We start from the raw sequence: 12,650 nt of genomic DNA, 5'->3' as shown, positions 1-12,650 counted from the left end.
AATATAGACAAAGGAATGAAAGAGTCCCAAGTGTATTTGGCGACGTGGTATGCCCCAGACCACTGATTCGACCGTAGATCGAACTCTGGCATGCGGCCCGTCAGGAAGCGGGTGTTGATACAAATCTGCCGCTGCGAGAACTGTCGAATACACCTCTCTGGCTGATAGTCGACGCAGAAGAAAGGGCCAAACAATTTGTAGCGCTTGTCACGAGCATAGGTGTATCAAGGAACGGTCTCTCTTCTGTCGAAGAAGTCCCAAACGATCTCCTCCTGATGTAGTTTCTCGATCAAAGCTCGGCACTGAATGGCTGACTTTGGCTGCTTACTGCTGAATCTGAAAGAACTGGCATTTGACGGCACATGTCGCAGGAACCATGACTGCAAGGTATACATGCATCCTTTCACCAAAATGGTTTCTCCGAGGGCGAAACGAGCTAAGCCTCTGTAGAGAAAGGCTAGAGCTGCCATGGACACCGAAAGCTGACGGGTCTGCTTGCTTCCCCATCTTTGAAAGAGTTGGGCGACTCTGACATTGATGAAATTCTGACCATCCTAAAAGAACGCTAGTCCCACTGTGCATAGGACCATGGCATGCTGAATTCTTTCTTTCGTTGCTCGAGACAAGGTATCGACTTCTTCATAGGCTCCATACTTGTGATAGAGTCCAAACAGATCGATGAACTGACTTTCGTTGATCTCCGTGAAAGGCCAAGATCTGCTCCCTGTAGCTCTGGCCAACGCTTCTCGAACATCTACCCCTTTGACATTGATCAAGAACTGCTGCTCGACCGGATCGTCTGGCTGACCAGCTGGCTCTGACAATCCCATGATGTCACTGAACTCATCCATTAGCAAAGTCATCTCTCCCCATGGAAACCAAAATGTGCAGGTACGCAGATTTCATCGTTCTGTCATAGCTTGAATTAGACTGCCGTTGATGGTTCGCTTGCCAACTACCGATGCCATCTCCAATCCGCAATCATCCAAGTGGTCTGGGAACATACGCGAGAAGGTGGCGAACCAAGAATAGTACCACCGAGGGAAGAAGGTACGAGACTGGATGACCCGATGATTTGGGGTTTCATCCCTTATTTGATAGAAGACATGATCCCTGGAAAATATAGCATCAGGAGATTCGGACGCCATCGGAATGATACTGAGGCAAGAGAGGAAGAGAATTAGATAGACTGCAGCACTTACGGGCAGACTTTTGATGAAAGAAGAGGATAGATACAAATACTAGAAATTTTTAAAAGAACAAGGGACTTGGAAAAAGACTTTCCAGGGCTTTTAAGAAAAAATTTTGACACAAAAATAGAAAAGAATATAGGTAAAAGAAAAATATGCACCTGGGGTTTTTTGAAAATAGAGGGAAATTTTGAATAGTATACCCCGGGTTTTGAAGAAGGTTTGTTATATACAGGAGAATACAAGAAAATATTACACAATCATAACTGCACAAACAAGGATGCACACACAGCACTCCCTAAAGGCTGACTCTAAATGCAATATTTGAAATAGCTTATAGGACCTTAATCCTAACTCTATGGTTCAGATCATCTGATTCCAATCAAGGTATGCCGATATACTCAAGCCGAAGCTCGAAGTACGTGGCATATAAGATATTTCTCTGGTTCTAAGGTAAGGTATTCCCAACATCCTTGAGCGCCTATCGATATACCTCGGACTATGGCCCTTAGGTACGTGGTAGGGGGGCGCGAACCCAAATAAGTGGTCTAGTTGTGAGGCTCTCTCCCGAACTATGGTTCAGTGAGACAGCCCAGCAACGTGAAGACCGGGACAATATAGGTAGGGAGGTTTTCAAAAATATGATCAACATGCAATAAATCTAGAAGGCTCTAATGCAAGTCCTAAAGAGATAGAATTTAAATGAATAGAAGCATACACTTGCATACATTGTTTACATTCAATCCCTAAAATTGAGGAGAGTTGTATTTAAAACCTAAATCTAATGTGAACATGGATATAATCTCCTCAATATGGTCCTACCAAACCATACTTAGATGCTCTATGCAATGATGTCAGCTTTAGGACAGAATCTAGGTTTCCTAAGGTTTACATGGAAATGAAGTTGACATAGAAGAATAAAGACTTAGATAATATTAAAGCAAAGCAAAGGCATAGATCCGATCGGACGAAGACGGGTCCCATCACAGTCGCCAAAACTGTGATCATCGCAAAAATTTTCCTCTCTTTATGGTTTTCTCTCTCTTCCTTCTCTTTCCCTTTCTAACTTCTATTTTCCTCCTTTTTGAAGGGAGAAGAATAAAAGAAAGAAAAGAAAGAGAAAAGAAAGAGAGAAGAGAAAAGATGAACTATTTTGCGCGGTCTCACTTGACCTTGATTTGAAAAGTATTTAGAAATTTAACTCACCTCCGTTTTGAAAATTTGCGGGAAAAATGGAGAGACGAGATTCGCTCGTCGGTACGAGGTTCGACCGTTCCTGGCGCCTTTACCAGGGGTAATCGAACCAAGGATTGAATCTATGCCTTTTGCTTTGCCTAAATATAAGCTAAGGATTTATTCTAACTCTAAATGCACAAAGAATTATGCTTGTGCAATGCAAGGATGTATGCTCTTTTGAAAAGAATGATTTAGAAATTTCCAAGTATTCTAAGATGAACTTAGTAATAGAGTAAAGCAATGGTTGAATCTAACTTTAGAACTTGAGATAGATCAGAGAAGTTCTAAGTCTTTGAAGTAAATCAGGATTAGAAGAATAAATCTTGATTTTGAGAAAGAATGATTTGAAGTTTTGAAATGAAAGGAAATGAAGTTTCAAAGTCGGAAATGGACTTTGAATTTTGAACTTGAATTTGGGAAAGGAAATGAATACTTGAGATGAAATTGAATTTAGATTTTGAAGTTTGAAATTGGAATGGACTGATAAAATCAAATGGTAGTTAAAAATAGAGATGAATTTAAGAAATTCAGATGTGGTCTGTAGATGGAATTGGATTTGAAATCTATAATTGGAAATGGAATTGAATTCTGGATCCTAAGATGGATTTTGGATCTGAAGTCTGAGATCCAAAAGTGGAACTAGGTTCTGGATCCTAACATGTATTCGGATCTGAAGTCTGAGATCCATAGTAGAATTAGGTTCTGGATCCTAAAATGGAATTGGATCTGAAGTCTGAGATCCAAAGTAGAATTGGATTCTGGATCCTAGAATGGATTTGGATCTGAAGTTTTGGGATCCAAAAAGTGGAATAGGATCTGAAGTCTAAGATCCAAGATGTAGAGTTGGACTCTGGACCCTAGGATGGAATTGGATCTGAAGTGTGAGATCCAAAGTAGAATTGGGTTATGGATCCTAAAGGGGAATTGGATCTGAAGTCTGAGATCCGATATGAATGTTGAATCCTGGATCCTAAAGGGGAATTAGAGTTGTTAAATTCAGAAGATGAATTAAGAACTTCCAAGTTTAAATTAAACTTGGAAAATAAAATTTAGATTTTGAATATACAAATGAATTTCAAAGTCAAATTGGACTTTGAATTTGGGGCTTGAATTTAGAATTTTAGAAAATGAGTCAAGAATCTCAAAGTTAAATTGAACTTTGAGTATTATTGGAGTTTTAAAAATGAATTTGGAATTTCAAAGTCAAATTAAACCTTGAAATCTGATTTGAATTTGAATATAAAATGAATTTGAAATCTCAAAGTTTAAATTGAATTTTGAGATTTAAAAATGAAATAGAATTTGAAAAATGAAAAGATGAATTGGGTTTTATAAGAATTGAAGATAGATTGAGGAAGATATTTACATTACTTGGAGTTTTTGAAAATATGATGTAGTTCTATCCTAAATGATGAATGAATTTAAGGAATTTGAAATTGGATTTTTGAAAAGTTATTCCATTATTTAAATGAATCAAAACAAGATTGAAGATATAATATATCCTTGACTATGGTCATTGAATGTATTATATAATAATCTATACTTAAATTCAGGTGAAGAATGAAACATATTTTGTGCTTTTATAGAGTTTCAAATGAAATTAACTCTCGATATACCCTGACTATGACCATTGGTATATATATTGAATTAATTTTAAGTTAAACTCTGATAAAAGGTGAAATAATTTGAAAATATGATGATTTTTTAAAAGAATCCAGTGTGGATCCAATGTTATTTTATAAAAGACAAAAATCCTAAGTTTTGTTTACATCCTGACTATGGCCATTGATGTAAATCATCAACTTAGGGTTAATTACCTCTTACAAAAATGGTGCACGCGCCATTTGTTGTCCCATTTGTGAAAATTTGGAATAAAGGAGGAAAATGATATGAAGCAAGCATATATATGCTCATACATTCTAATCTAATGCTTGAAATGTAAATTTCCCATTATAATCTAGCTATTACAGTTTTTGAATTGAATTTAAATTACAAATCCTAAGCCAAGAAAGGAAGTGACATTTTCTACACATTTCATGCAAAACAATGTTAGCAAAATAAAATATAGAAAGAAATGGAAAGCATCATATTACAAATGCAAATGCATATGCTTATTCTAGTGGAGGAGGTATATACAAAATATCATTCTCATGTTGTAATTAGAAAGGCAATATGCAAGCCTCATGTTAAGGAAAATATGTATATATGAATATGGTAGAGATCTATGGGAAAGAGGTATATACAATATCCTAAATTAAATGGCAAGCTATACATATTTGCCCAAAGTCAATGAGGACCTTCATGAGGAAAGGCATATCCTATGAAAACCATACGGGTGTGCATTGATGGAGGTAGATGTGCTGGAAGATGGTGTTGATGTTGTGTAATGAGTGAGGTAGCAAGGTGAGATGCAGAAAATATGGAGAGGGTTGAAGTGCCAATACATAGTGGATATGATGGTATTGCAGCAGATTATGGAGATGCTTGGGAGCAAAAAATGAACATATGCGAGATGGTGGATACATTATTACAAAGATGCAGTGTGTATGAAGTAATGATGGTCAACATGCTAGATGATATAGCTACCAGGTAGGGTTGAAGAAGTTTATGAAAAGGCCAATGGCTGAAACTAAAATGGTATAGCAGGTGAGAATTTAAGTGGCAAGCTATATACAGGTGAGTAGTGCCTTGGGGAAGCAGATTATCAGCACCTGTGCTATCATCCCAAAAAAAAAGAAGCTTATTGAACCCCTCAAATATCATGAGTGAAATTTACAAACAACTATTCCTGAATGATGTAAATGGGGGTGTATTAGTAGTGACAGTGAGATGTTAAGGAAATCTGTGAGATGATTCACCGTATGTGCAGAAGATATTGTCCCATGCGCATACTGAAACAACATGTAACTGGACACAAAAACTTTCACGATTTTGAAATTGGGTTGGGGGAAATGTCATTCAGCTCAAGAGTCAAATTCTGCCTAGCACAACAATTGACACAATAGTCAACAAAGTGACTACTGGTTGATCCTGAGAAAAGCCTTCAGTAGCCGCAGCAGAGCATCCTACTCCTTCTAGATTGACCTTCCATAGAACCTGACCACTCAAAGTATTGACACAGATGAGGATATGCGAGTGAGCACTAATAGACAAATACACATTCCCTTGCACTGAGATGACTAGTGGTGATGTACCAACACATGACTTCAGGTTTTCTTTCCACCAGATTCGCATTTTCCTTCTATTATTCCTATAGGTTTTTGCTAACAAGGATGTTTCATTGATAGTATTCTGCCCAAACTCTGAGAAACGTAAGCTTTATTATAACAGCTGAATGAAACCGCTGACGCTAAATGGATATTGTAAATCCAAACATTATCGCCTATTAAAGACTTTCCTTCCATATTCCCACCTGAACTAGAGCCCCTAGATCCAAAGATTTGTAAATGGTAGTAGATCTGGCTTTAACTAATTTGATCTTATCTCCATCAATTTAGCTCTAAGTTATGCACATCCCCTTTGCAAACCATATGGCTTAACTCTGGAAGAACATCGTGATCAAGGGGAAAGTGTTGTGCAGGAAATAAGATGCCTAGACATGTGGTAAAATGATGGGAAACAGGTACGCAGTGTATAGTTGATGGCAAATGAAAACTTGAATAGTGGGTACAGTATATAGACAAGTTGTAATGCAGTTACAGCGAATCGATTAGCCAATCGGTTTCTGCAACATGATTATACAGATAAATTAACCTTAAACAGCCTACAACCTCCTCAAATTTTAGTGCTAAAAGAAATTAATTGTAACGCCCCGGATTTCCAAAACAAAGCTAAGTTTAAATTTTCATGAATTTCTTTTTTTTTTTTTTCTTTGCAGCGGAACTTAGAAAAGCTTTTAGCAGCGGAATAAGACGATAATGAGTAGTCGGTTTTAGAAAACTCCGAGCACGTTGCAGGTATGTGGCCAAGCAACTCATTGACCACCAAAGTGTTCCATTTTATCGAAAGCACATGTTTATTACAACACTACTGCTTAGAAACGCAGTGAAGGTTCAATAAAAAGGAAGCAGTACAACTCTGTCTAGAGAAACCCTGGAACTCGATGCCGCCTTGCTCCTTATATCGCCACGCAGGTTCAACACCTGAAATCCCTATTAAACGGGGTCAGAACCACTGATGGTCTGGTAAGTAGGCAAACACCTATCTATTCAACTCAAGTAAATGCATAGACCACTCAGGGTCGCAGTTCGTAATACGACGCTCAAGCCTCCATGACTTAGCGTATATCGCAAAAGCCTCACCAGGGCTATGAGTTGAACATCCACGCAAGTCTTCATGACTTCGCATAAGCCTCTTCAGGGCTGTGAGTTAGAATAACCGCTTAAGTCTCTACGACTTAGCCTTGACTTCCTCAGAGTCACGAATGGATGTCTAGCTCAAGCCTTTATGCTTGGCACATCCGTATCCTACGAATCTAAGGACAGCTCTCTGAGCTTCACTTAGTCGTACGGATATCAATGTAGTTCTTTCCCAATCGGTACAGTAGTATACCGACCATGACACCTTCACAAAGGTTATGCAGGACTGACTCAACAACGTCATTCACTCATACATTCAAAGTAGCGCTGTACCTAAGCTAATGCTTTGTTTCGATAATTGCACCTCCCCCTGGGCTTTGGGACTCATATCTGGGCGACAACGCGACGATCTGGGGGTTGATTATTCTATGTATTTTAGATACCCCAGAGGCCTGTTGACCCCATCCCCCTAGTAGGACGGTACAACATACCGGAAGAGATCCTTACTAGGTATCCGAATGCATTCTGCTACTGCAGTAGTTGGGTTCAACCCTTAGATATTTAAGGATAACCACGACCTTCATACCTCTGAGTGACGAAGGCCATCAATGAACTCTATCAGGTTTGGGTGAAATATATGTCACTCAAGGCTGCGCCATCACCGTCTTCCTCGGTGAGAAATTCTGAAAGGGGCCTGCCGGTCTTACAATTACTTGACGAACATTGCATGCCTATAGGGCAGCCTTTGAGAAGTATGTACCCGACCCCAATCAACCACACGGTTTTCACCGTGGAACAAAGGTTTTATTCATATGCATGCTTAACTCTGCTCTCGGCACTTCGGCCTTGACGAGCACTTCACCTCTTTCGGTGGAAACAACACACTCCGGCTCAGCGGCCCTTACGAGTCTGGTTGTCTGATAATTCTCAATGAGCATGCATGTGACTCGATCTCTACGGATCGGCTACTCGGCGTATTTTTACGCAACGAGCTCAGGACCTCGTCAAGGTGCTACCACTACTTTGGCGCAACGGCTCTTACAAGTATGGTGCCCTTGCAGGTGCCAGGGAGACGAGTCATTGTGACATCGTTCTAATAAAGGATATCATTGTGCCACTTAACTGGTTCTGGCAGCTCTTCTGCCAACCATTCTGTCAACACCTTTTCTGCTCTACCGGCAGTGGTGTGACGAACCTTTCTACATCGTAGAAGGCGTTCCATAACTGGGTAGCACTTCTGCTACGTTCTTTCTGAGCCATTCCTAGCTCCTTCAGGAATTTCAGCAGCACTTCCTCTCTTTAACGGAGAAAGCGTGCGTTTTCTTTTATCCATTTCAGCGGCATCTCCCCTCTTTGGTGGGAAATCGCTACGCTTAACTCGGGAAATGGATGCGCACCGTTGTACGTACTTTGCATCCATCAAGGTTGCAGAAACCTTGGGCCATAGCCAGGCCATACGTAATTGATTTAGTCTTTACGTAAAGAGCATTTTGCCAAAAGGCGAAGCCTTTCCAATAGAGGCTTCATTCGTCAAGAAGAATCTTGCACGAGGAGCGGTAAGGGAATCGCATTGGCGATTTGATCTCCATTTGAATGCTCACTTACGCGCCATATATGTAATATAAGCAGAAGCCTGTGCTTTATACAGCGGCGGCGTAAAGGAAATGCATATACTATTGTTCAGGGTGTGTAACTGAATGAAATATTCTATATATATAACAAAACAGGAGCCTTGGCATCGTTCGACGCGACAGCGTAAGTAAATACAGTGCAGAAAGCAGGAGCCTTGGCATCGTTCGACGCAACGGCGTAAGTAAATGCATAATCGGAAGTGCTTTAATCGGAAGTACAGCAAGCAGGGAGCCTTGGCATCATACGACGTGACGACAAAGGTAAATTACATAGCCTGTGCGATATAGGACGCGTCGGCAGGATCAACAGATATACACCTAGATCTGTATCCAACGATAGTTACGAGGCGAGCGAGTGAACACCGAAGTGTCCTAGAGGGCTCAACCGAGAACTAGGGTGAGATACTATTTTGAAGAACGCATATACTGCGCATTCGAACATATATATCCGACGATAGTTACGAGGCGAGCGCGTGAACACCGAAGTGTCCTAGAGGGCTCAACCAAGAACTAAAGCAAGATACTACTTCAGAAAGTATATGCTATATACAAACAATCAAATACTTGAGAGAGATGGTTTAATGAAGCGAACTTACTTTAAATCGTGGAAGAAACGGCTCCGGGTTACTTCATTGGCTTTGAGCCTTCCTTTGAGAGGTCAGACTAAGTCAGATGACGCTCACTTAGTTGAGAAAGAGGTAGAGTAGGTCAAGCTACTCAACCTAAGTGGTTTGAACCAAACAGGGTTCGGTCCAAGTCAACTGGGTTCAGCAGGTTCGAACTCAACCCAAGTAGGCTAAGTCTGGGTTCAGAAATCCAAACCAAAAGCTGGACCAAAAAGGACTTTGACTTTGACTTCAAACCCAACTAGGTTCAAGTCAAATCAACTGGGTTTGAGCTAGGTCAGGTGGGTTTAGACCTAGGTCAGGTGGGTTAGGACCAGGTCAGGCAGGCTGAGGCTAAGTCAGGCAGGCTCAGACCAGGTCAGGTGGGCTCAGGTGGGCTAGGCTAGGTAGGGGAGGTTTGAAAAAGGAGGAGAGAGAGAGGGCTAGACGATTTTTCAAAGGAGGGGGGCTCCTCTATTTATAGATTCTGAAACTTGAGCCCCAAGTTTCAGAATTTCCATTTTAGTCCATAGCTTTTTCAGAAATTCCCTTTGATCTTATCCATCTGACTGTTTGATCTTATCTATCTGACTATTTGATCTTATCCATCTGAGATATTTCCATGAGATATTTTCGTGGGTCCCACCGGATATTTTCTGAAGAATATTTCTGTGGGTCCCACCAACATTTTTGTGGGTCCCACAAAAAAGTTGAGTTTTCGGCATTTTTTTCTGAAAAATTCTGAGTAGGCCATTATCTTCGTATTGATGCAACTAAGAAAGTTGGCTCGCAGGAATCTCTTGATTTTGAGCGGGAAGGAAGTTATGATCTCCAGAGCGTTTGAGCATATATTCGTGAAGATACGAATATCCTAAGTATATTTAGATCGCATGAATCAGTTTGATTCGCTTTACGGTAAAAACGCTATTTTTCACTGGAAAAATGCCTCAGGAATTTATTCAGAGTTATCTGAAAAATTGCGGGTCTTACATCATTACCCCCTTAAAGGAATTTCGTCCGCGAAATTCAGTTAAGAGTACTAAGTGCGTAACTCGGGATATTTCTCCCAAATGTTAGATTCATAATTTTATTCACTTAGTTCAATCTGGTATTTATTCCAATCATAACCTCATATCATAATTCATGATCGATGAGGTATGCTTCTCATATCTGAGTTTAAATTATGCTACAACCACGATAGTTTTATTGAATCAATGTTCTTCCAACCGGCTATCAACATAACCATCTTGTGTAACTATTTCATACACACAGATCATTCTTCTAGAGATTAACCATATTGGAATAAGTCCCCTGTCAGACTACCTGGTATTGGAAACGTACCTCCTCACAGGTTCACCCTCGTCAGACTTTCCTGATATTGGATCAGTACACCCTCACAGAATCATACTAACCAAGCTACTGGTTTTGGAACATATACACTCGCATAGAGTTGTATACCCTCACAGGCTCACTCTGGCTAGATGATCTGATCTTGAATATGTAAAACCTCACAGGACTCTCTTCTTGGGAACAATTCCTCGATGGTTTATTTTATTAAGTAACTTTTAACGTTCTAATTACGCAAACTTAATTTCTTAATCATGGGGTCTATAGCCATAAATTTTGGGCATAAGCACTTAAACATTTAATTTAACAAATCCAACATTACTTTAGAGAGCAAGGATACATATTGATCCAGATGACCGTACACAAGCACTACAACAAAGCAGTAGCTTAGCGACGACCACATTCCGTCGTTAATCCGTCGCTTATCATGTTAGCGACGGATTAGCGACAACGCGGCGACAGTATGCTTACGTCGCGAATATTTCGACGCTAACTGGCGACGGAATAATTCCGTCGCCAAGTCCGTCGCTAATTGCGATGGAATAACGAGCGCTATATTCCGTCGCCAATCCGCCGGTACTAAACGGCGACCACGGCGTGGCGACGGATTTAATTCCGTCGCTAAGCCGTCGCTAGATTAATATGAATAGCGACGGAATCATCCGTCGCTAATCCGTTGCAAAAACGAAAAAAAATAAAAAAAATTTTATTTAAAAATTAATTACCGAGAACTGTAGAATTTATATTTCCTGTACAATTTATATTTCCTGTAAATAAAAAACAAACCACACAAAAAAATTCATATAACAAGTATCTATAATAATTAATCGTTCCACCTTAAAACTAAGAAGTTTAATTATTTACAATTCAACAATTACAATTAGGAAAAATAAAAAAAATAGAACTTCTTCAACACAGTCCTCTAATCATCGCCAAGATTTTGTGCATCTTCTTGTTCATTGTCTTTATATGTCCCTTCAGCTCCACTACCCTGATTATCGCTAGCAGCCTACACAAGAAAAGAACAGTCAGTATTGATAAACAAAATATAATGAAATAAATTACACACTATATGTGATTCTATCATGTGCTCATGTGTGATCTAAGGCAATAAAAAAACTCTATATGTGATTCTATCATGCTCATATGTGTGCTAAGGCAGTCAAAAAATTGAATATGTGATTATAGCATGTTCATATGTGTTCTAAGGCATATAAAAAAACTCTATATGTGATTATACCATGCTCAGATGTGCTTTAAGGCAGGCAAAAAACTATATATGTGATTCGATCATGCTCGTATGTGTGCTAAGGCAGTAAAAAATTTGAATATGTGAATATAGCATGCTCATATGTGCTCTAAGGCAGGCAAAGCCAAAAATTTTATATGTGATTCTATCATAAATGATATATAACATGTTCATATGTGTTCTAAGGCAGTTAAAAAACTCTATATGTTATTATAGCATGTTCATATGTGTGCTAAGGCAGTCAAAAAACAGAATATGTGATTATAATATGCTCATATGTGTTCTTAGGCAGTAAAAAAACTGAATATGTGATTATAGCATGCTTATGTATTCTAATGCAATCAAAAAAACTTTATATGTGATTCTATCATGCTCATATGTGCTCTAAGACAGACAAAAAGTTAAATATATATATATATGTGATTCTATCATGCTCATATGTGTGCTAAGGCAGTAAAAAAATTGAATATGTGATTATAGCATGTTCATATGTGTTCTAAGGCATCTAGAAAAACTCTATATGTGATTCTACCATGCTCAGATGTGCTTTAAGACAGTCAAAAAAACTATATATGTGATTATACCTGAGAGGGACCTGGAATCGAAGATCCCCTATCCTGAACAGCGGCCTTGATCTCATTTCGGAGAAAGGGGGCGACGGTGTATTGGAAGTAGTTATTCAGTGATTCATTAATGATCTCGCGTACATCATCACCGGAAAGAATAGTCGGCTGCTTGGAGCTTATGTCGGCGCAAGAAGTTGGTGAGCCGTAACTGGAAGAACCAATAACTGGTGAAGTGTTCATATTACTCCCAAACCCGAACACGCGACCTTTTTTGGGTTCACCTGCTGCAGTCACCCATGCTGTAGGATCAAATGATGGATGCTGAGTAGCGTCTTCGCCATATCGCTCTACCATTTGTTGCTCATATGCCTCCTACAAAATAATGTTTAAAGTATTCATTAATAATTAATGATAACATTATGATGACTTGCATATATATTGCAATGATTATTAATAGAATTAATACATACCGTTGTCGTTCTCGCCTTCTCTGATACGAAGACTCCCGTGGTCTTCCGTTTATGTGTT

The 12,650-nt window shown here is 39.4% G+C and overlaps 1 protein-coding gene across 1 annotated transcript; it reads right to left on the bottom strand.

The window, feature by feature from the left end:
* Positions 1-11,094: 11,094 nt before the first annotated feature.
* On the bottom strand, positions 11,095-12,389 carry LOC149828651 (uncharacterized). Its single transcript, XM_090016966.1, has 2 exons — positions 12,141-12,389; positions 11,095-11,316 (listed from the first exon to the last, which is right to left on the bottom strand). Exons 1-2 carry the CDS (start codon positions 12,360-12,362, stop codon positions 11,230-11,232), a joined length of 309 nt encoding a protein of 102 aa, XP_089873092.1. The 5' UTR covers positions 12,363-12,389; the 3' UTR covers positions 11,095-11,229.
* Positions 12,390-12,650: the final 261 nt, after the last annotated feature.

This window comes from Nuphar pumila, chromosome 9, assembly GCF_984573655.1.
Source record: "Nuphar pumila chromosome 9, dmNupPumi1.hap1.1, whole genome shotgun sequence".
NCBI lineage: Eukaryota > Viridiplantae > Streptophyta > Magnoliopsida > Nymphaeales > Nymphaeaceae > Nuphar > Nuphar pumila.
This window is presented reverse-complemented; position numbering and strand designations above follow the sequence as displayed.

What these genes read in the sequence shown, in the direction of transcription:
- LOC149828651 (XM_090016966.1), bottom strand. Translation starts at nt 12,362, where the DNA reads ATGAACACTTCACCAGTTATTGGTTCTTCCAGTTACGGCTCACCAACT. An exon ending in CGATTCCAGGTCCCTCTCAG is followed by an intron (nt 11,317 to 12,140) that starts GTATAATCACAT and finishes TTTCTTGTGTAG; the next exon opens with GCTGCTAGCGATAATCAGGG.